The 25085-nt window shown below is 43.4% G+C and overlaps 1 protein-coding gene across 2 annotated transcripts in view; it reads left to right on the plus strand.

Annotated features, from left to right (window-relative positions):
- The first annotated feature begins 1188 nt into the window (after positions 1 to 1188).
- The window catches only part of VEPH1 (ventricular zone expressed PH domain containing 1), a 134444-nt gene continuing 110547 nt past the window's right edge, over positions 1189 to 25085 (plus strand). For both annotated transcript variants that reach the window (XM_049774445.1, XM_049774446.1), the window contains exons 1-3: positions 1189 to 1326; positions 4610 to 4825; positions 24410 to 24584. In XM_049774445.1, coding sequence (XP_049630402.1) covers positions 1189 to 1326; positions 4610 to 4825; positions 24410 to 24584 — 529 coding nt within the window. The remainder of the gene's footprint in view (positions 1327 to 4609; positions 4826 to 24409; positions 24585 to 25085) is intronic.

Here is a 25085-nt window from a genome sequence, read left to right on the forward strand (position 1 = left end):
ATAGAGCAGTGCCTGGCCTCAGACCAGTGTGGGTAGATGACCACACTACAGGAGTTTCCCATCATGGTCTCATGATTCCATTATCCCTCAGCTTCTTTTAGTGAACCTGGAGTTTCAGGCCTGAATGGGAACTGGCCTTTTTGTAGCTGAAGACTTGACTTGTGCTTAGGCTGAGAGATCTCAGAACTGTGTGTAGCTTTGAACTTGGCAAAAGGGCTCGGTGGCATAGTTACCGTGGAGGTCCTGGTTTCAACTTCCCACAATACACCTCTCCCTCAAAAAAAATCTGGCTTTTGGCGAGCAAAACACAGCTGTTTTCAGAGAATATTGGGGGCTTTGGGGGGCCCACAAACATGGGGATAGAACTGGGATGGGGCATTTGCAAAGCAGGCACCTTACTTTTGTACTATAGCTCTGGCCTCTGAGCTGTTTCTAAAAACTAGAAAGTAGGTTTCCATTCTTTATATTATAGTTTAAATAACATGGTTACAATTGCTTTCAAGTTTAATGTGTTTAAAGCACCTCACCCCACCATCACCCAAGTTTCCAGATTGTCCGACTGCCCCCGAGTCAGTTCTAGTTCATCTCTCATTTCTCTCCTCCTGTAGCCCTGCAGGTAATAACTAAGGGTTTGGCATTGTTCCAAACTGTCAGTTCCCTTGTTCTGCCCCTACCCTGCTGAGTGAGCTCAACTGTTTGTCCTTCCTCTATGCCTTATTTCCCAGTGCAGTACCTTTATGATTCCCTCGTTCCTGACCTTCATCGTATTGCTGGGTCTACAGGCCACACACAGCTTCTCCACCTGTGCCTTGGCCTGTCTCTGGCTGGCTCCCAGATCCTGACATTGCACAAGCCAAGTGCCCTGTAAGGGGCCACTTGAGGTCTGGAGAAAGCGAAGCATTCCTGGACAGGGCTTTGAAAGAAACACACATCATTTGGGGATGGTCCAGTGAGGACATTCCCTGTTTCCAGAGGGCTGTTTCTGTCTCTACCAGGACTAATGAAAACAGACAAGCTCATGCTAATGGCCTCCTTTATTTCTACAGGAAGTGTCCAAGCGGTCCCCACTTCTGGAGAGAGATGCCCTTTACAGAGGTGCACAGAACCCTTTCCTCCCCACCAAAGCATCTTGCTGACCTCTGACCCCATGGTCAGCTCTCCAGGGCCTGGTAGACCCCAACGTGCACAATGCATCCTCTCTTCAGACTGGTCTTGGCACAGAAGGACCTTTCCCGGGCAGGCGACCTCTTCTCCTTAACTGACACAGAGATTGAGGACAGCCTGACGGACGCACTGGAGCAGCTCCAGGCCATCAGCTCCTCCCCGGTAAGAAAGCAGTCAGGTCCAGCACCCAGAGCATGTCAGGGGCATCCAGGCTGGCAGGCTGGAGGGGGTAGGGTAGGGTAGCTGCGGGTCTGAGAAGTCCTGTTTGCATCTGCATTTGTTTGTAAAGAGCAAGTGGCCCAGCCACCTTCTCTGTACCCCCTCACTCCAGGGCTCTAGCAGCACCCACACTGCATCTCCATGTCAAGGTTCCTGTTACTGGGGTGCTGCCCAAAAGAGGTGGGTGTATACCTCATATGGGCAGACACTGCCTCCTAGACACTCTGAGGCATCTGGGGGCAGACCACTGCCAAATACCTGCTTGGGGCTGCTCTGACATGTGGTACCGGGAGAAGGAGAAAGAGGTGGAGGTGTGGCTGTCACTGACCCTTGAGCCGCTGTCCCTCAACACTCATCAAATACTTGCTCACCAATCCCTCACCACTCTCCCATTGATCAGTCCTGTCCTCTCCATTGCCCCACCAACCAGTCCCTTAGGGACTCCCACTTATTAATTTTCCCACAGAACAATTCCACTGCTGACCAGTCACCCACAGAAAGTTCTCTCCTGAAGAGTTCCACACTCACCATCCCCCCACTGACCAGTCCTCTTTACCAGCCCTGCTGACCACCTCCCGCTGACCATCTCCCACTGAATACAGTAATATCATTGCCCAGACAATCTCCCTGTCTCAGGGTCACCCTTAGCAGGAATTACATAAATAAATTTTCCCCAGAATAGTCATTGGTTCAGTCTGACCAAACACAAACACACCTGCCATTGCCTCTATAGAGAGAGTGACTGGTCCGTGTCCATGCCCAAAGGAGAGAAACTGTGCATGCCATTTGTAAAGGAGGGTGTCTGGGTGTGTCTACACAGCCTACACAGAGTAAGAAAGTGTCTGTGCTGAAGCAATAGCACAGCAAGTAGGGTGTTTGCCTTGCATGTAGTCGACTGGGGTTTGATGCCCAGCATCCCATATGGTCCCCTGAGCCTGCCAGGAGTGATTTCTGAGCGCAGAGCCAGGAGTAACCCCTTAGTGCTGTCAGGTGTACCTCCTCCAAAAAAGTGACTGTAATGCTCACAAAAGAAATGTGGTGACTGAGGGGGAGGCTGGATGTATATTGTCAGTCCTCAGGGAGATGGGAAGATCTACCTTTAACAGGTGGTGGTCTTGTAGGTTACAGGAGATGGACAGGAGAGAGATGGCCACGTAGATGATAGATAAGTAGCCTTTTGTCAAGTAGTCATTACTGACAGGTGACAGCTTGCGAGAGAGGGTGGTTGGGTGAACAGGCAGAGGAGATGTAGATTAGTAGTTAATTGATGAGTGGATAGATAGATGGATAATTGAAGAGAGATGGATTGATGATGGAGGTATAGATGGAAGACAGATGGATAATAGATAACTGAATATATAGGTAATGGATGATGACTAGTAGATAAATGATAATCAATTTGAGCAGATAATAGATTAGGAAGAGGCTGATTGCCAAATGAGATCCTTGAAGTCTCTCTCCACTAGAGGTCACTGGTGGCAGTGATTTCTCCGGTATGTCTCGGATGGAGACTGTCAAGGTGGGTGAGAACCCCTTGTCACAGAGCACCCCAACTCTCCCTAAATGCCCCCAGCACTTATGTGTTACATCCTGATCTATGGGCACAATATTCTGCCATCCTCTTGATGGAAGAAAAGCAGGGGAAGATGATTCTTTGGGTAAAATACACCTTCTGAGAAATTATACATTTATATTTGAGTTTTTAATTCATAGGTATAAAGTTACATTTTTATCCATTATTTTCTGCTTTTATATTTAAATGTTCCTTTTTTGCACTGATACTTCATCAATATTTTCTGTCCTTATCTTAAAAATTAATTTGAAGAATTGTAGATGTGACTCAGCGGTAGAGCACTTGTCTTGCATGTGTAAAGCCCTGAGTTCCATTCCCAATAACCATAAAAAAAGCTCGGCTTTATTTTTATTCTCCAACTCGTGTCTATTTTCATCTCATTAAATTATTTGTACTCTAGAAGTTTTCTCTTTCTTCTTTCTCCAGTTGTTTTATGCTCTCCTAATTCTAATCTCTTCTATTCTTTGATGAACTTTAAAAAACTTTCTAATTCTCATTATGAGCGTTTAAGATAAAAAAAATTCTTGCTAAGTTTTTTGGTTTTTTTTTTTTGCATTATCACATTTTTCTGACAAGAGTATTTGCATCTTAAAATTTTTTATTTCATCTTGAATTTGGAAGTGATGGAGAAGTTTGAGTTTTCATTTCCTCCCTGTGCATGGTTTTGTGGTTAAGTGAAATCAGGCTGTGTTGTAGTGGGGACAAGGGTGCTCAGAGTGAACATCGGGGGGTAACTGAAACTTGACAGAGATTAAAGTTTATTCAATTAAGTCTTCATAACAAGGATTTCAGTGGACCAGAGAGATAATACAGGGGTGAAGGCACTTGCCTTTCACTCAGTTAGCCCAAATTTAGTCCCTAATACCACATATGCCCTCCTGAATCCTGCCAAGAGTGGGCCCTGAGCACAGAGCCAGGAGTGATCAATGAGCACAGAGTCAGGAATTATCAATGAGCACAGACAGGAGCAAGCTTTAACATACAAAGAAAAACCATCTCTAAGCACTGAACTAGGAGTGATCCCTGAACACAGAGCCTGAAGTTCTCCAAACACCACCATCTATGACCCAATTACCATTACCTCTGCCACTCAATAATAATTTTTTAAAAATTAGCTCTTTTGTTTATTTGTTTGTTTTGTTTTGGAGCCACACCCAGTGACACGCAGGGCTTACTCCTGGATATGCACTCAGAAAACACTCCTGGCTTGAGGGATCATGTGGGACGCTGGGGAATTGAACCTCGATCTGTCCCAAGGTCCTAGGTCAGCCACGTGCGAGGCAAATGCCCTACCACTTGTGCCACTACTCTGGCCCCCAAAATTAGCTCTTTTTATAGACTGTCTTTTTATCCTTTTAAAAATAAACCCGAGATAAATGTATTAATGTTCTTCCCACTTTGTAGGAGAGGGAGAGGAAGCAAGGAGAGTTTAACTATTGAACTATTTGAGACCAGACAGCTCAGTTTTAGAAACTACTGTTGGCTGCAGCCCTGGTCTGTCTCTGTACAAACTCTTCATGCTCCGAGGGGAGGCATCAGCGTTGATTATGGAGTAAAGATAGTGAAAACATGGACTAAATGAGACTGCTGAACTGGCAGCTCCTGGTGAGCATTCCAGAGAGTTCTTTCCCACAGCGCCTCTCCTGTCCACAGGACTACCCAGCCAACACCAAGGCCCAGGCGGTGGTAGAGATCTGTGTGATGCGGGTCACTGCAGCCATTAGAGGCACTGGCTCCATCGAAAGGCATGCACGGGCACTCGTGGGACTCTGGGCCTCATGCTTGGAGCAGGAGCTGCACTCAGCCAGGCGGGACGAAGACACCCCTCACACCAAGATCGCCTCTGATGTACTCAGCTGCATCTTACAGGTGAGTGACCATCTCGTCCTACAGGCCCGAAGGCTTGGGCAGTGCCTCTTCGAATGCACCAACCAGTGTTTCAATGACCTGAAGATAAATGTGAAAATATTTGACACACTCGCTCCATCTAAAATTCTAGAGGGTGGGCCAGAGCGAGAGCACAATAGGGAGGGCGCTTGCTTGGCATGCAGCAGACCTGGGTTCAACCCCTGGCATCCCATAAGGTCTCCTGAGCCTGTCAGTAGTGATCCCTGGGCACAGAGGTTGAACACTATTGGGTGTAAGGAAGGAAGAAAAGAAGGCAGAAATGGGGGGTAGAGAGTAAGAGAGGAAGAATGTGAACTACCAACACGCGGGTATATAATGTCAAATTGCCTGTGGGACTTGCTCAAAAGGAGTACAGAGGAACAGAGAAAATTATTGCGATAAGATGTTTCCTTTCCATCAGTATACACAAAATATCTTTGTAACATTTAACCAATATGGAAATTAAGATTTGTTCGCTTTTCATTCCTACTGGCATAGTTAGTTATGACTTTAACAAGTTTTGAATAAAAGAACATTGCTGATAGTCAATTAAGTTCATTGCCAAAGGCTAGTTCCTATCTGCCTCCAGTGAACCACCCCAAATTCATTCACCCCAACCTTCTCCTTTCTTTCTGGGTGATTCTTCCTTAGAAGCTGGATAATTTGCTTCTATTTTTATTTGCTTGTTTACTTTCTGTATTTTCTACACCTGCATGAAGCCTACATATCTGTCCCTTTACCTGACTTTGCTCACTGCAGGACCCCTTCAGGCCTGCCATGGGACAGCAAAAGGCAAGCCGTTGTCTCATCTCTTTGGTTTTGTTTTCGTTTTGCCTCAGTGGTACTCACAGCTTGCTCCTAGCTTGTGCTCAGGGACCAGAGGTGGTATTCAGGGTCATAACCAGATTGGGCATATACAAAGAAAGAGCCCTACCCTCTGAACCATCTCTCTGGCCTCTGTACTCCACTATTTTCCAGAGTTGAGACTTTGATGGTGTCTGGAACCCACAACCCTTTTGTCTCCTTCCCCTTTGTCATGGGACATTTCCACTGTTGTCAGTGGTTGGCCCTAGGAGCTGATGTTGCATTGAACTCAGAGATGCGAACACCTTCTCAAATTCATGGTTTCTAAATACCCAGAAAAGAAAAATGGAGCCCTGTGAAGTTTCTGTTCTTAGATGTTGCTGAATCTCCAAAGTATTTCCCATGTTCACATCCCTGCAGGGTGCAAGAGTGACTCCTCCTTGTCCTCTCTGCACCTACTGTTCCTTGGCTTCTCTCCTTTATGGGTGGGAGGTGACATCCTCTTTGCTTTGCATTTGCATTCCTTGATCTGCATTTCCCTAATCACAATGAAGGACTTGTTTCATGTGCCCATTGTCTCTCTCCTTTGGAAACTATTGAGGATCTCTTCCCATTATTTATTTGGGCCACGTGTGTTTTTTGGTTGTTTAGTTGCAGGTGATGTCTTTTGGATATTAACCTCTTGTCAGAGATATGATAGGCAAAGATTTAACTTACTCAGTAAAATTGTGTTTTCATTTTTGATAATAGTTTCTTTCATACTGGAGGAAGTGCAAAAGTGTGGTGACCATACCAGCAGTGCTCAGGGTTACTCCTGGCTCTGTGCCCAGGAATTACTCCTCGTGGAGTACCATATGAGGTGTTAGCGGCTGAACCTTGGTCACCCTCAAGCAAGGCACATGCCCTTTCTGCTGTACTATTGCTCCCACCCTAGAAACATTTTTAGTTTGATGTAGTCTCATTTGTTGATTTTTACTTTTGGTTCCCTTACCATCTAGGAAGAGCGAAGGCATGGCAAGATAAATTAGGAGATTTCCACCTGTTTTCTTATATATATTTTATAGATTCTGGTCTTTTAGTATAATCCTTATTCCATCTAAATTAACTTGGTGTCTGGTGTGAGCTAGCACATTGCTAGAATTTCTTTTATTATTTTGGACATGCTTGTTCAGTTTTCCCAGCTCCATTTATTTATATTTTTGTGGGAGACCGAGCACCCCACATATCAAAGGAACTCTGAATGAATTTTCCACCGCCTGCCTGATTCAAGCCACAAAAGTTTGCATAGCCCTGAACCAACAGAAAACTCTGCAAATAAATTTAGCTCAGCACAAAGAATCTGGCTTAATCAGATTCCTTAACCTTTCCATGGAACCTGTTTTTGTGCCTGCTCTCAAGCAGATATGTTTTTGTAAATTATGATCCTTATTGCTTACACAAAAGAAAGATTTAAATGGAAAATAGGCTAAACAAAAAATTGTATTTGCGTAAATATCAATTAGCTATTTGTTTAAAAATTTGCTTTCCCTCCCCTCATCCTGCCAGGTTCCTTCTTATCCTTCCCACCATCAAAATGTGCTCCCATTGGTTAAAATTGTTGTACTTGTACAAATCTGATTGGTTTATGTTTCAATCCTATGTTACTACTCCTCCCACTGGAGCAGGGCATAAAAACCCTGCTCTCCCCTCATTAAAGCCTCTTGACTGGCATACGTCACCCTGAGCTTTTTACTAACTTCTGCAGCTTAATTTTTTAGGTGTTCACAAAAGAGCTTAACACTCACGAATTATTTGTAGTTGTCTTCTGCCTTCTGTCCTGGTTGAGAGAAAGCTGCTGGCCGGAATTCTCTCCCAGTAAAGGACAGGAGCAGAGGCAGTTACATATTTTTATTGTATTACTTTATTTAAACACCATGGTTTAGAACATTGCTCATAATACAGTTGCACTGACATTTAATGTTCCAACATTCCCTTCACCATCTTACCCTTGGTAGTCACAAAATAATTTACTCTATATTGTTTATTACAAGTAAATGATAATGAAATTGTTGAAAAAAGTCACGCAAAGAAAATTTGTGAAAGGTGTTATATCTCATAATGGGATCACTAATTAATTGTCTGAAATTTTACTAAGCTCTTTGTTGCTAGCTGATCATTCTATGTTATTGACTTAGTTGAGCTTAGATGGAGTCTATGCTACTTTCACACATAATTTGGTGTCTTCCTACTGAGGTCAGGACTAAAAAAATTTGAAGATGTTACTTTCGAGGAATTCCATGATCTGTGGAGCTGGGCCATGAGGTGACATAGAAGTGGTTGTGGGGCATGTTTGTAGTTGCCAGGACTTCCAGAAATATGGTGGGGTGGGAGAAGGCTGCTCACCCCACTTTGAGAAGACCCCAGCACAAAAGCACAAAAACCAGCATACCTAGAGCTTTTGTCTGTTGGGTGTCTCTGCTGACACTTAAACTTTTTCTCTCATAAATGCTTTGGCTGTTAGTATCTTTTGTAGTTCCAAATTTTCCCCCTCTATTTCTTATTTATTCTGTTGTATTTGTGACAGGGATTACATCATTGCTTTACTATTTATTTTTATTGACAGTAAATTTGCTATTTTTGCTTTACTATTTATTTTTATTGACAGTAAATTTGACAATAAATTTGCTCATTACTCTGTTTAGCTGCTCTCTGTTTCATCTGATGTTCAGTATTTTACCTGACTAAGCTCCAGCATGTTTTTAAGTTCCAATTTGTTTGGAGAATTATTTCCCACCCATCACCACTAAACCTTGACTAACTTTAGAGTGAGTATCTTGGATATAGTGTATAGAGTTTTGTGTTTTAACCCAGAGGCATTCAACAACCCACCCACAGTCCTGTGCTGTTCCATAGGGGAAGAAAATTTAAATACATTGACCTATCACCTTATAACTGTCTATCTGTGAACCAGTGTGCAGGAACATTATTGGTGTGCAGGTATAAAAAACTAAATAAGGGACCAGAGTGATAGCACAGTGGGTAGAGCATTACCCAAAAGCCAAAAAAGAAAAAAAATTCTAAATAATACTGACCCAATTCATCCAGACACTTTGTGCTATTTGAATAGTGAGTGACGCCCACTTATACAGAGGGTGGTTATTGCCTGGATCACTGCTCCATTGTACCTTTTCTTTGCTGGCTGTTCTTTATCTTCTTTGCTTCTTTTCCTCATCTGCCTGCCTGTCAGTCTATGTAGATAAGTTTTCAGAGTGCTTCTTTAGTTCCTCTGCATTCATGCTGTCTCCTCCAAAGCATTGTTTTGGACTTATCACAGTCTCTGTACAAATTGACTCAGGTCAAAAATGGTTCTTTTTCTGCTGATTTCATCTTTCTGTGTCTACACAGGCTCTCTTCTTTTCATTCTCCCCTTTAATGTTTATGTTGTTATGGATTATCTTTTTGTTGCTTGATTTTGAGGGGGCCATACTCAGTGGTGCTTGGGGCCTATACTTGGTTTGGTTCTCAAAGGTTCCAGCAGTGTTTGGGATCAAAATTCAGCTTCCCATATCTATAGTATGATCTCTGAATAAGCCATCTTGTCCCTCAATTTTTTTTTTTTTTTGGTTTTTGGGTCACACCCGGCAGCACTCAGGGGTTACTCCTGGCTCTATACTCAGAAGTCGCTTCAAGAAGGCTCAGGGGACCATATGGGACCATATGCCTCCATGCTATCTTATTTTTTTATGCTGTGATAATGTGGCCAAAGTCAAGTAGCTGTCACTATTTTGTACTGTTTTTCTCCCTTTTACTTGAATACTTTTGTTTCACACTTTATGTCCTATTACGGGATGAACTTGGAACTTCCTGATTCTTTTTATCAGCTGATTATAATTTGGGGCAATTTAATTTTTTATGTCAGACTTATTCCAATGACTCTTTTTATAAGGATACTAGGGAATGCCCTCCTATTGTGTTTATCTTGGAAGGTCTTTATTTGGCATACATATTTGAAGGAGAGTTTCCTGAATAAACTATTCTCCATTGATTCTTTTTATCTTTGAGTATATTGAATATTTCACTCTACCCTCTTCCAGCCTGTAGGATTCAGCTGTAAAATCAAACTGATAATCTTTCATATGTTACAGACTTTCGCAGTCTTTAATATTCTTTTATTGTTGACTTAAGACTATTATTTTGTTGGTATAAATTTCTTTGCACTTAGGTAACCAGCTGTTCTAATATTTGAAAAATTTGAATATTTAATTCATTCCCAGGTTTGGAAATTTCTCAAATGTTATTTCTTTGCATACACTTTCTTCTCTCTCTCTTTCTCTTCATGTTACATTTCCTTCTAGAGTCTGCCACTTTCTTTTGTTTTTAAAAACCTTTTCTCTTCTTCCATAGGAATCACTTGTAGATGTCTGTATTCAGGTTCACTAATTCATTCTTAATGGGCTCTATCTGTTCCCATTGTTTTTTCTCATATTCTTCACACATTTGAATTCTTTAGTTCTAAAATTTCTACCAACTTTCTTTTTATAATTTCTATATATTTAATAAAAAACATCCCTTAATTTTTTTGCCAAGTTTAGTGATTTGTTTTTCTGAGTTTTCTATTGTTCATTGAGTTTCTTTATAATAGGATTTTGAATTTTCCACCCATTAACAAAAATTGCCATGTTATTGAACTTAGTTTTTGGAGAACTGCTGCTCTTTCTGATGCTGTGTTATCTAGAAGTCTCTGATTGCTTGAAATTGTGTTCTTTTGTTTGTAGTTTGACACAATAAACACCTTTAAGTTTTGTTGTTGTTTTTCCTTCTATCCCTTGTTTCTAATTCAGCAATTGAGGATTTAATGATTTTCTTCTCATCCAGTAGGTGGTGCTATGGTTTTATGGTTAGGTCCCACTATGCTTCCATTGCCATTGGTGTATCCTACTGCTCCGGTGGATGTAGCTGCCATCCTCTTTTTCCTTCTGCTGCTGTATAGTTGCCAAGAAAGGTGCATAGGGGACAATATTCACAGCCTTGGGTGAGCAGCCCACTGCTGGCTTCTTTTGGAGTGTTAAGTTTGAGTCTCAACAGTTGGTCAGCTCTAGTTCCCTGTTCCATTGCAGTGCGGGGTGAATGTGAGTTCTCTGCTTTGTTCCCTCTTCCAGTCCTGGGCCTACAGGTGTTCCCCATCTCCAATACCTGGGGATTCACTTCAGCTAAGAAGCTCTGTGATCTTCTTTGCTGCCTCTGTCTCCCTCCACAGGGGACTATGTTGAAAATTTGGTTTTCTTTGCTCCTCTTTTCTTCAGCCCACCACCCTCAGCCACCCATGCATATTTCCAGGGCCTGGCAAAATAATCTCCTGGTGCTCTGAGGTCACAGGTCAGAGGGTGGAGCTAAGAAGGCAGCATTGGTGCCACCCACTGTGCATCCATGTCACTCATAGTGACTCAGACATCTTGTCATCCTCTGCATTTCTGACATGTACTGAGTGAGCCTGGAGAGGGAAGTGGGCCCCTTCCAAACACAGCAACCGGGTATAGGCAGCTGCATTGTTGGTGCTGGACACCTCTAGCAGCTGCACAGGCTCCAGGCTGGAGCTCATAGAATGGGGGTAATGCTGGAGCAGGAATTTATCCTGGAGGGAGGCTGGAGCAGAAATGCATCCCAGCTGATGGTGGTGTGAGCCAAGCCACCAGACTCAGCAGCTCCTGACCAACCCCAGAGCATGGCAGAGCCCACTTATTCCCAGTGGCTCTTCCCCATCCCAGAGCCCAAGACAAGAGCATTCATTTTGGAAGGTGTTCCAATGCCCTGTGCACAGTGGTAAGAAGCTGCAGGGGTCAGGAATAGCTCCAGAGACCCAGGCCAACCACATGTGTCCTGCAGGCAGGTGAGCTGACATCAGGGCTGGAGTGAAGAAAGGGTCTGGTTTAAGGTGTTCCTAATTGAAAGGACTGCAGCGAATCTTGGGAATGAACACGTCTCAGTGAGGGGGGGGGGGCGGCATCCCTGCAGGGCCAACAGATTCACCTACCTCCAGACATCTTGCAAAGACAAATTAGCTGGTATCAGATAGGACAGTAGGAATCCCAGAGCTACTGTGGTTCATCCACTGGCTGAACCCCAGTCAGACTCAGCAGTTTGCCATATACCCCTGGGCATGTCAAGATAGCAGGAAGGGGGGCCCGGAGAGATAGCACAGCGGCGTTTGCCTTGCAAGCAGCCGATCCAGGACCAAAGGTGGTTGGTTCGAATCCCGGTGTCCCGTATGGTCCCCCGTGCCTGCCAGGAGCTATTTCTGAGCAGACAGCCAGGAGTAACCCCTGAGCATCGCCAGGTGTGGCCCAAAAACAAAACAAAACAAAACAAAAAAAGATAACAGGAAGGCACCCTGGGAGCCATAGGATCCTCACTCTGCAACCTGCAAACAACATTCTGGCAGGCAGTTGGACCTCCTGGTGATTCTGGTACTTGTGAGATTCTTGTAGGAATTCAGTGGCTCCTATTCTGTTCTACCCTTTCTGGAAAACCAGAGATGCTGAACAACTTGAAAGCCAACAACTTGGCAGTTTTTAGCTCTTACCAGAAAGAAGTTGTTGCTCTCCACGATGTCATCGGACAGGCGGCACCTGCCTCTTCCTTTCCCAGACTCCTCCTCCTCAAGAACACGGATTCTCCCCCCACCCACCTTGGCCCACGGTTCTCCTTGAATTGTTTCAGCCCAGCTCACTGTCATTCAAGCTAAATATATTCACACTTATGCATACAAATACATACACAATTGTACACACAAATATATGCACTCATAAAAACATACAAATATATATAAATACAAATGCACACATAACTATACATACAAATGAATGTATACAAACAAACATGCACAAATATACACATAAAGGTATAGTCACATGAAAATCTACGCACATGGGGGCCAGAATGATAGTATATAGGGTAGGGCATTGCTTGTACACGGCAAACCTATGTTCCATCTCCAACAATCCATATGACCCCCTGCACTCACCAGGAGTGACCTCTGAGTGCAGAACCAGGAGTAAGCCCTGAACCTTGCTAAGTGTTGTTCAAATACAAAACAAAGCAAAAAAAAAAAAAAAAAGAAGTAGGAAGGAAGGAAGGAAGGAAGGAAGGAAGGAAGGAAGGAAGGAAGGAAGGAAAGAAGGAAAGAAGGAAAAGGAAAATTACAAAAAATATATATACACACATACACATAAATCTTTGTATGTGCATACAAACCTATCTTTTTCACCCAAATTTTCTTTTTTTATCCCATAATTACATCTAGGCCAGGTTACCATTGCCCAGTTTCCTTCTAATAAAGGATTATGCTGAATCCTTTCTTTTATTGGTCCCTACATTTCTGGGCTTTGTGTGTGTGTGTGTGTGTGTGTGTGTGTGTGTATTTAGGAGTCACACCGGGCAACTCCCTGGGGTTCTTCCTGGTTCTTCAGCCAGAAGTCAAGTTCGGGGGACAATGTGGGAGGTCGGGATTTGAACCGTGGTTTACTGGGGGTTAGCTGCATGCAAAGCAGTCGCTGTATCCATTATACTATACTCACTCTTACATTTCTGAAGCTATCATAATTATCTTCAAATCACAGAACCAACCCAGAACTCTGCTTCTTCTGTAGAACCTGCACTGGGGTGAGGAGTGCACTTGCCTGGAAGGGAGGGGGGTCTTGCCTGAAAAGACTGCCTTAAACAAGGCTCTCACCCTCATACCCGGGATCGCCCACATCCCTCCTACACTCATGCTCCACCTCCCTTGTGAGTTGCTGAGGCCTACAATTAGCAAAATAAATAAATAAATAAATAAATAAATAAATAAATAAATAAATAAATAAATAAATAACCCAAACTGCCTGGCTTGAGAGTGTGGAGCTCCTGCACCTTCATAAATGACAAACTAGCAAGTTCTTTGCTCCCCTGAAATCTCATGCTCTGCTGCTAGATATAAGGCTAACACTGCCCATTATTGAAAGGTGGTATCTAGCTGTCTTCTGGGCCACTTTTAGACCACTATTTCCCCTCATCAGCTCTACTGGAGTTTTTCAACACACCTTCTGGTGTTTAGAGATGACTTCTTATTCTGTGCTTATGAATCATTCCCAAGCCATATGCAGTATCTGGGATGGATTGTGCAAGATAAGTGCCTTAATTGTTATCCGATCTATCTGAACACCCCCCCCATCCCTGTGCGCATCAGCTTCTTTTTCTTTTAAACCATTTTTACTGAGTAACTGGGATTGACAACATATTTACCAGAGCCAACTTCCCTCCACAGTGTACCAACGACCCATGTCATGTAAGATCAGTTCTAGAGGCAAAATCTTTAGTTCTGATGACCTTGAACATTTGTTGTTCCCTTACTATGTTTCTTTATATCTCATATTTGAGATCAATCTCTTTGTATTTTTTATTGTGAATGAGGTAACTCTGTGCTAATGCATTTTAAGATGTAGATGAACTAGATAAATCCTACAATTACAAAATTTAGTAAGGATGACGAAAGTTAAGAAAAAGTTACAGGGATAATTTTGATACACATATAGAAGCAGAAATGGGTATTTTATCCAAAGAAAGGGAGCAGCAACTTTATGTTAAAATATTATAGATATTCCATAAGTGTATGCATTTTAAATAACATATTATAATAAAATATTTATGGATGTAAAAGAACACATGATCAGATATTTGACATTCAATATAAATAAAAATTTGGGGGGGGGGTCACACCCAGCAGTGCTCAGGGGTTACTCCTGGCTCTATGCTCAGAAATCGCTCCTGGCAGGCTTGAGGGACCGTATGGGATGCCGGGATTCAAACCACTGTCCTTCTGCATCTAAGGCAAACGCCTTACCGCTGTGCTGTCTCTCTGGCCCTAAATGAAATTTTAATATATTACAGTGAATGTATAAAATCCCTTTGCAGATTAGGAGTAAACAAACCTTTATCTAGCAGAGGGCAACAATAGTATCCATGAGCAAGAGTCATACTCAAGGGCCGGTGTGGTGGTGCTAGAGGTAAGGTGTCTGCCTTGCCAGCGCTAGCCTAGGACGGACAACGGTTCGATCCCCTGGTGTCCCATATGGTCCCCCCAAGCCAGGAGCAATTTCTGAGTGCACAGCCAGGAGTAAGCCCTGAGTGTCACCAGGTGTGCCCCCCCCCAAAGAAAAAGAGTCATACTCAGTGCAAGTGCTCGGGAGTTTATCCTTTTAAAGAAACTTCTTTAATGTTTCTTGGAAAACTAGTTTCAATCAATAAGGATATTCTTCAAAAAACTATGACCTTCTCTGCCTCATAACTTTTTTGCGTCTGAAGTCTATGTTGTCTAATATTAGTATGGCCACACCAGCCTTTTTCATGAATTATTTGCTTGATGGATTGTCTTCCAACCTTTGACCTCAAGTCTATGTTTGCTCTGGCTATTCAAATGTGTTCCCTGCAGGCCTAAAAATGTTGAATTCAGTTTTATGATCCATTTTGCCACTCTGTGTTTCTTAAATGGTGCATTTAGTTCAGTGATGTTAAGAAAGGTTATTGCCATGAGATTTTATACCATTTTTGTAGAGCTTTGGTTTGTCTGTAGGGTTTGTCTTGCCTTGAAATAGATCCTTCAGTACTTATTTTAAGGTTGGTTTTGAGTCTATAAAGTTCCCAAGCTATTGTTTGTCTGTGAAGCTGTGTACCCTTTCTTCAAAGCTGAATGAAAGTCTGGCTGGGTGAAATATTCTTGGTCAGGTATTCATTTCATTTGAATCTTTTCACTATAGCTCACCACTGTGTTTGGGTCTGGAGGTTGCTTATGATAAATGCATGTTAAATCTTAAATTTACTTTTTTAACTGTAATTTCCCTTTTATATTTTGCTGCTTTAAATCTATATTTGTAATTTTAATTACTGTGACCATGATGTGCCTTGGGGTGCTTAATGATGTTTTGGGTACACTTTGGGAATTCAGAATGTTGGTGCAAGCGTTCTTCAGCTCTGGGAATTTCTCAGCAATGATGTCTTTGAATAGTCTTTTTCATAGGGATTTTCTTCCTTGTCCTCTGGGACCCCAATGGTTCTTATATTGTTCCTGTTGCATTTATCCCAATGGTCTAGTGTGGTTTGTTCACTTATTTTGAGGACATTTTCCATTTTCAGTTTGTTTATGATTCTTTTCCAGTTTCTTCTGTTGAATAAAGGTGGTGTGCAGCTTATCTTCCAGCTCACTGATTCTGTCCTCAACAGCTATTACTCTGATAGTGAGGCTTTCCAGTGAGTTTTTCATTTTATCTACCAAGTTTTTCAGTCCTGATATTTCTGTTTGAAGTTTTCTCATTTATATTCTCATATCCTCGAGTCTTGTGGGCTATCCATTCCAAGATTCTTTTTCTTAAGATATCTGAAAGTCTTAACATGTCCTCTCTAATGTCCTGAACAGAGAGGCTATATAAGTGACTGATGTTAGCTGAGTCTTTAGAATTACAATCCTCACTCACTAGGTGTGGTGGAGTTCTGAGTTGTTTTTCTCATTGCAGCCTTTGTAATGTGGTGGTGTGTTTTCTGTGTTGTGGTGGGATTTCTTGACTAGAAGAAATGAGTAGCTGCAGAACAGAAGTGGATTGGCCATGTTCATGTCTGGGTTTACTCACCTCAGTTTAGTTCAAAATGGCACTTTTTAGTTCAAATGCTGCCCACAGACCACAACCACTCCTGCAGCTGCAGGTCAAGAGTCCTTATTTTATTCCTGGCCACGCTCTTGCCTGGGCTCACTAACCTCAGTTAAATTTCTCTTTTTCTTTTTAAATTAAATTTCTTTATTTAGACCAGGGGTCTCAAACTCATGACCCGCAGGTCGTTTGTGGCCCTCTGTACAACATTTTGTGGCCCTGCCCTAGAGGAATCTTTTTTTGTTTTGTTTTGTTCTGTTTTAGTTGTTTGGGTCACACACTCCAATGTTCAAGGCTTACTACTGACTTTGCACTCAAGGATCACCCTGACTTTGCCTCCTGCAGCCCTCAGGTAAATTGAGTTTGAGACCCCTAATTTAGACACCATAGTTTACAGAGTTTCTCATAATAGTTATTTCTGGATTTAATATTTCATCACCAATCCAACCACCAGTGTAACATTTCCTCCACCTTTGTCACAAGTTTTCCAACCTCCCCAAAGCCTGTACTTTGAAAGGTATATGAATAATTTACCTAATATTGCTTGGTACAACTAAATGGTAATAGAATTATTAAAAACTTGATTAATGAAGCTGGAGAGATAACATGAAGGTAAAGCTTTTGCCTTGCATGTAGAAGGACAGTGGTTCGAATCTTGACATTCCATATGGTTCCCTGAGCCTGCCAGGAGAGATTTATGAGCATAGAGCCAGGAGTAACCCCTGAGCACTGCCAGGTGTGACCCAAAACAAAAACAAAACTTGATTAAAAGAAAATGAGTTAATGGGGCCGGCGAGTTGGCACTAGAGGTAAGGTGTCTGCCTTGCAAGCACTAGCCAAGGATCAGGACTGCGGTTCAATCTCTTGGCATCCCATATGGTCCCCCCCAAGCCAGGGGCAATTTCTGAGCACTTAGCCAGGAGTAACCCCTGAGCATCAAACGAGTGTAGCAGAAAGAAAGAAAGAAAGAAAGAAAGAAAGAAAGAAAGAAAGAAAGAAAGAAAGAAAGAAAGAAAGAAAGAAAGAAAGAAAGAAAGAAAGAAAGAAAGAAAGAAAGAAAGAAAGAAAGAAAGAAAGAAAGAAAGAAAGAAAGAAAGAAAGAAAGAAAGAAAGAAAGAAAGAAAGAAAGAAAGAAAGAAAGAAAGAAAGAAAGAAAGAAAGAAAGAGAAAGAAGAAAGAAAGAAAATGAATTAAAATTATATCTCACAATGAAGTCATCAGGTCATGGTCTGAAGGTTTACTAAGCTGTTTATTGCTAATTGAACATTCTATTGTTGTTTTGTTTGTTGAGCTTGTGAAGCTTTTTTTTTTTTTTTTTTTTTTTGGTTTTTGGGCCACACCCGTTTGATGCTCAGCGGTTACTCCTGGCTAAGCGCTCAGAAATTGCCCCTGGCTTGGGGGGACCATATGGGACGCCGGGGGATCGAACCGAGGTCCGTTCGCTTACAAGGCAGACACCTTATCTCTAGCGCCACCTTCCCGGCCCCCGCTTGTGAAGCTTTTATGATAATTTCACATCTAATGAGAATAGCTATGTCTTGAGTTTTTGAGGATTCCATGAATTGACATGAAACAATGAACATAAAATAGTTAGGACATGAGATGCTCAGCATGAGAATTATTCTGGTAATGATTACAGCTCTCAACCCTTTCTAGTGAGTTTTCATGTATGCCAGAATTTGTCATCACCCTATGAACATTGCTTCTCCTCTTTTTCTCAAATATTATCCACTGATCTGGTCCCAGCACCTAGAATAGTGAATGATACATAGTAGATTTTCAAAATTCTCTCCATTAAATGAGTGCATGGATGTAAAAATGAATGAGTGGATGGGGAGTGAATGAATGAGCAGGTGAATGGAGTGGATGTATAAAAGAGTAGATGAATTAATAGATGAATAGGTGGATTAATGAATGAGTAGATAGATAAATGAATAAATGATTGAATAGGTAGATGGATGACTTGGTGGATGGATAAATGGATGGAGATATATATATGGGTGAATGATAAATAAACATATAGAAGAATGGATAAATTGGTAAGTGGGTGTATGGACATATGGACAAATGGAGACAGGTATAGGTGGATGGATTAATGAGTATATGGATGTACATATGAATAGATAGGTAGGTAGGTGGATGAATGGGTAGTTGGGTGGACAGATGAGTGGACAGATGGGTGGATAAATGGTTGTATGGATGGATGATGGGTGAATATATGGGCCAATGTGTGGAAGGATGGATGGATAGGTAGGTGGATGGAGGATGGATGGATGGATGGATGGATGGATGGATGGATGAATGGATGTATGGGTGAGTGTGGGTGGTAGGATGGGTAATGGATAAATGGGTGGGTGGATATATGAATGAGTGGATGGATAGATGAGTGAGTAGGTGGGTGGGTGAATGGATATATGGAAAATAGGTAGATATATAGATGAGAAAATGTGTGGATAAGTAAATTGATAGGTGGATAGATAAACATGTCATAATACATGCTTACTCTCTGAATTTTATACAAGCTTCTCTCCTCTTCTCCCTAGACTCAGCCCTGATACTTCCCCCCTCAGCCATAGCACATAAAACAGTAGTTTAAATAGAGATATTGGTACTCCCCACCTATAGCCCAGAGTCCTGAGACCTGTCCCATTATTAAATATTGGAAAACACACATGAAAGTCCTACATGATCTAGCCCCTAATGTGGGAATGAATAGCCAAAGAATAACTACTTTAATAACTCCTAATATTCTTTGACATGCATATTTGTCTCTTTTCTGGTTCTTGCTTGAATTACATAGTTGCAGAGCCAAAGAGCTTTTTAGTGGCCATTGTGACCCAGATTAGCATCTGTCCTACTTGATTCACTCTTTCCCACTTTCATACCCTGGGACACAGTCCCACTATGCACTTTCCAGGGGAAAAGGCTCCACACAGAGCTCAAATGGTTCCTAATCTAGTTAGGAAATAGAATTTTTGATCTCCCTATAACAAAGCCCTCTTGTTTTGGTTTCTGCCATCAGATTTAACTGTGCCCAAAGGCAGCCCTCACTCCCTTGGGCATGCCCCCCTGTACACGAAGCTGTCTGCAGCTGAGAAAGAAAACCACTTACAGTAGCACCAGGAGCAATATCTGTCACAGACTCCACAACGGCTGATGCTGCTCATGTGGTGTATTTGTCCACGTGGATGGAGGTTTCTTAGACTGTGGGGCTGTGCAATGGGGACCCCAGTGATATCTCGGGCCTGAGACTCTCCCTCACAGCCCCGTACTTCCCAGAGAGTAGAGCAGAGTAGGTGTCAGGGGATGTATGGTGCTTCCTGTCTCCTCTGGGCTACATGACCATCACCCTGAAACCTGTTTTCTCAGTACAGCAGAAATGGTGCAGAGCATGGTTAACTGCTGACAGCTCTGGAGCCAGTCATTGGCATTCACAGCAATTCTATGCTTGGTCTGATGAGTCACTTCTCCTGCCTTTTGAGAAAGTATCAAATGGCATATCTGGAAGGAGAACAGAAGCATTGCACGTTTTAAGTTTTCTTTGTACATAATGATATGGTGCTTTTTTTTTTTTTTTTTTTTCAAAATAAATTTTCTCATTCTACTTGGAACCATTCTTGGAAGACTTGAATAGCCAAAAGGTTTTTCTCACTAACACCTAGAATCTTTTCAGAAAGCATCGTACAGGCCAAGCCTCCCATCTTGCACCCAACCCTGAACCCACTCCTCTGAGGGAGTGAGGCTCTGCAAGGACCTTAGGGAAGATGGTTTTCCACTGAGGCAAGGACGCACAATTTGGCTCCTACTCTGGTTCCAAGCATAGACTGTGCCTTGCAGAGGAACAGCATTGGGATTGGTCCTCCTTCCATTGCTGGGGTGGAGGGCAGAGTGTGCTGGGCCATCTTCCCCTGAGATCCCCCTCCCCATCCAACCATCTTCTTCCACCTTTGCCTTCCCCAACCCATTTGCTCTCCTGCACTGCATGGACAGTATCTATGGCAGAGGAGAGCTTTTTCCTGCCTTCTGAGAGGATGAAGAGTCTTAAAGGATTGAGGATTTACTTGGTCAGTGAGTTGGTGGGTGAGTGAGTGGGGTAATGGAACTTTTAGTCATCTTTTTCTATTCAGAAAACATTTATGAAGTGGGTGCCAGGATAGGAACCTTGTGATGCCAAGACTCATGGCCTCTGGAGATGTGGTGGGTCCCAGACTTATTCAACTTCCTCCTGGTCAGAGATGAAATTCCTCAGCACTCCCAGATAGCTCCCTTTCAGTTGCACCTTGGTCCCTTCCTGAAGTTTACCATCAAGCACATAGGAAGTGCCCCCACTGAACTGGAAACTGCAGCTCTGGGAGTGGCGCTGCCCACATTGGGTCAAGGGTTCAAGAACTGACCTTTGAGAGCCAGAGGCCAGATACTGCCCACAGCGCTGATGCTCCTGCAAGCAGCTGAGACACCTTCCACTGAGTTCACCACCACTCAGTGTGGCATCACTCGCAGAGGCCTGGTGGATCAGTGTCGACCCTGACCCCACTGACTCCAGAAACCATAGAAGGTGCTGAGAATCCAAGTCCCGTACTATCAGAGTTTACCCAGGGTGAAAGCCAGAGCTGGAGGTGATTCAGATCAGCACATGGCCATCATCAGAGCCAGATCAAAGTGAAGGGCTGAAAACCGAGCTCATTTGTGTGTGTGTGTGTGTGTGTGTGTGTGTGTGTGTGTGTGTGTGTGTGTGTGTGTGTGTGTGTGTGTGTGTGTCTTCTTTAGTGAGATTCTCTTTGGGCCCTTTGTATTTCTCATGGTTGCCTTTTCTTTACACATTGGGAGGAACTTTAGTATAAGCCCAAACTAAAATTTGTTTTTGTTGTCAAATGTATTACAGCTATCTCTATTTGTTCTTTAGATTATGTTGTCACTTTTCTTTTGGTTTGGGGGCTTATCCTGACTGTACTCAAGGCTTACTCCTGGTTCTGTGCTCAGGGATCACACAGGGCGGGGCTTAGGAAGTGCTGAGGATTGAACCCAGATGTGCCACATGGAAAGCAAGCACCTTACCCGCTATACTAGCACTCCACCCTCATTGCCACCTTTTTGTTTTTGTTTTTTGGGCCACACCCAGTGATGCTTAGGAGTTTCTCCTGGCTATGTGTTCAGAAATCACTCCTGGCTCAGGGGACCATATGGTATGCCAGGGATTGAACCAGGTTTGTCCTGGATCTGCCGCATGCAAGGAAAACACCCTACCACTGTGCTATCACTTTGGTCTCGCATTGCCACCTTTTTAATGAGAATCCTGGTACATAGAAATTATAAACTAAATATAAAGTTAATTTTTCCCCTGGTTGTGAATACTCTTGAGTAAGGATTAAGGAATCTGCTTGCTCTGTGGCTGTCAGAATGTGCTCTTATATCTACATTCACTGTTGGTGAAAATGTCATCTGGGTCAACCTCTTCAGAAAATAGTACAGAAAAATCTTGAATAACAGCTAACTTCAACTAATATCCATTGCCACATGAAGCTTCCATATGATCCAGTGGTTCCATGTCTTGGTATCTATCCAAGAACACAGAAACAAATTTGAAAAGATAAATACACAGTTATGTTCATGGCTACACTTAGTTCAATAGCCAAGATATGGAAACAATCAAATGACCAAAAAAGAAAGATGAGTGGCTAAAGAATTGTTGTGTATATATACAACAAATATACTCAACTGTAAGAAAATATAAAGCCATGTGGTTTGCTACAACTTGGATGGAAGTGGAGAACATCCAGTTAAGAAAAATAAGTTCAAGGGAGAAGGAAAAATACTGGATGATCTCATTCATCTGTGATGTGGAGAGACAAAACAAGGGAACAGAGAGTATCAAATGATAACCAACCTCTGGTCCCTTTATTATAATTTATGAGATTAACAAGCAGGAAGGAGGGACTGATCAGGTGGGTTAGGGGGACAGAGGTGAAGATTCTTGGGCATTATGAAGGGGGGAGGTTCAGTAACTACATATCAAAATCATAAATGCTAACACTATAGTACATATGTTAGTTAAACCACAACAATAAAATTTATGTAAAGAGAAAAGGAAGGGAAGGCAAGAAGGAAGATGTACTCTGGGTGTTCCGCTAAACCCTTAATTCTGTTTCCTATTTAGACTGGAATAGAACTTTGTTAGGGCAGACTTAGAAGTCCCAATCAATCTTCCCAGTATTCCATTCCTCCGCCATCTAGCACAATGTACCTGCTCAGAGCCCTGCATATCCATGGCAGCTTTTGTTCCTGCCTTCCTTCTCACCCTTGCTGGAGGATTAGCAGTCTAAGGGCAAACTCACCCTCCATGCTGAAGCTGGAACTGTCCTTCTAGCCTCAGAGAGGGTTGTATTCCGGAGAGGTCCCCACAGTCATTGCATCTACCTGAATACAGCCTTGGCTTCCGTAATAGACACACAAATGTCACAACTGAATTTTTAAACCACTCATGTCTGTGTGTCTCCTCCAGCACCTTAGTGCCCATGAAGAGCAGGGATGATAGCATGTGCTGTGTCACACCAGCGCCTCTGTCCTGCTCTGTGTTCATGGAGCTATACTTTCCTTTCCCTCTCCTCTCACACTATACTGCTGCTTTGGACAGCAGTAGCACATTGGGTGTGGCTCTCACATGCTGGATTGTGATACTCACACACTTGGTTATGGCACTCACAAAATTGGTTGTGGTGCTTAGTTGTGGCTCTCACACACGTGGTTGTGATTCTTACACTCTTGCTTATGATAGTCACACACTTGGTTGTGCTGTTAGGGTCACACACTTGGTTGTGGTTTTCACACTCGGTTATGTTATGATGGTCACATGGTTGTGTTGTGATGGTCACACAATTGGTGTGGTTCTCACACACTGAGTGCTGTATGGGAAAGGCTCTGACAACAAACTGGTCAATCTTAGAAAATGCTCCTGGGGCTCTGTTGGCTGACACTTTGTATGCAGCAGACCCTAGTTCAGTCCAAGTCACTGAACAATCTCCTGAGCACTGCCGGGACTCTGAGTGTAGACAAACCCCATCCCTAATCAGAAGCACCTCTGAGTGTGGCCAGAAAAAAAAAACAGAAAACAGAACCCTCTTATTAGGAGATTCAACACTGCCTGCTATGTTTCTATGTTTCTGCTATTAGGATGCACTGTTCTGTCGCAAAGCAACTCAAGAAAAGAATCCCACTCATCCTTTTCTAGCCTAATGTTCACTGCATTTCCCCCAAACTTTACTTTTTTTTTTTTTTTTTTTTTTTTTTAGCCTTTGAACCACACCCAGTGATGCTCAGGGGTTACTTCTGGCTATGTGCTCAGAAATCGTCCCTGGCTTGGGAGACCATATGTGATGCCGGAGGATTGAACCACGCACAAGGCAGATGCCTTACACCCTGCACCACTGCTCCAGCTCCCCAAACTTTACTTCTTAAGAGATAGAAGCAATTTGGAAGCCTGGAGCAATAGCACAGCAAGGAAAGCATTTACCTTACATCAGCTGATCCAGGTTCAATCTCCAGCATCCCATATGGTACCCTTCACCCCACCAGGAGTGATTCCTAAGCTCAGAGCCAGGAGTAACCCCTGAGTACTTCTGTATGACCCAAAAACCAAAAGAATAAAAAAAGAGAAGAAGTCTGGGGGTGGGTGTATCAAGTCTCTCCTAAGGCACATGGATAAGTCACTTTCCTCATCAGGGTGTTCTGAACATTCTTCAAATAAGTCCTAGAGACCTGCACATAGCCTGATGGACCTAGTGCTCATCCCACACATAGCTCCTTCTTCCTGCACCCCACCCACACCATACTCCAGCCATCTGGAGCCACTGACAGTCCCCCGGGAGCCAGTTCCCACACATTTCGTGCCCCCCCCCACTTTCTTCTCCCCTTCTGTCTCAGCATCTCCCAGCATCTCCTGGTCAGACACACACCCTCCAGGAATTCTTTCTGGGTTGAGTGTTTCTGGTGAACCTTAAGTAGCTCTGGGAATCGACTAGGAATTGGCATGTGCAAGGCAAGTGCCTTGAATGGACCAACTCTGGGTTTCTAAATAAATAAGTGAGTAATGAGTGGCTTTCTTGTCCCTCCTCAGAATTACAGCCGAGCCCCCGTGATGGCATTAGCTGTGCCTGTTGCAGTGAAGTTCCTGCAGTGGGGCAGAGGCACGTTGGGCAGGACCATGTCCAACTATCTGTCCCTGGCTGCCGTGAGTCAAGCTGAGCTGCTGGCAGAGCACACAGAAGCCATCGTGACGAGCATCCTGCAAGGTGGGCTGTGGGCCCCAGGGGTAGAGGGCAGGCAGCCCCGGAGTGCCTGGGGCAGTGGCACGGGCAACCCTGGAGCACCAGGTTTGTGGTGCTGGCAAGAGCAGCCCAGAGTGCCCAGGTCGCATGGTGCTGGCTCCTGGTGGCTTTTAGGTTGAGGAGCCTCTTTCCTGGCCTGAAGGGGATCATGGCCTCTAACTCCACCACCCACCCAGCTCTGTCTGCCTGAGGGGATAGTATCTCCCTTTCTGAAGGTCCCAGAGTCTTTTGATCTCCAAGGCAGTGTGTTTGAAGTCCAGTGTGTCAGAAGTTTTGCTGGGTTTGGAGCTGATTGTCCTATGCCAGACCTCCTCCCCAAAAGTCAGGTCAGGACACAGGGCCAGCTCTACCTTGGCTGGGTAGGAGCCAGTTCCTGCTCCTCAGGTCAGATCAGGGTTTCTGATTAGGGGTTCGAGGTGCTGTGGGGTGCTGCATGAGCTGTGCAGAGACTAGTGGTGCTCTTGA

This window comes from Suncus etruscus, chromosome 6 (assembly GCF_024139225.1).
Source record: "Suncus etruscus isolate mSunEtr1 chromosome 6, mSunEtr1.pri.cur, whole genome shotgun sequence".
Taxonomy (NCBI): Eukaryota; Metazoa; Chordata; class Mammalia; order Eulipotyphla; family Soricidae; genus Suncus; species Suncus etruscus.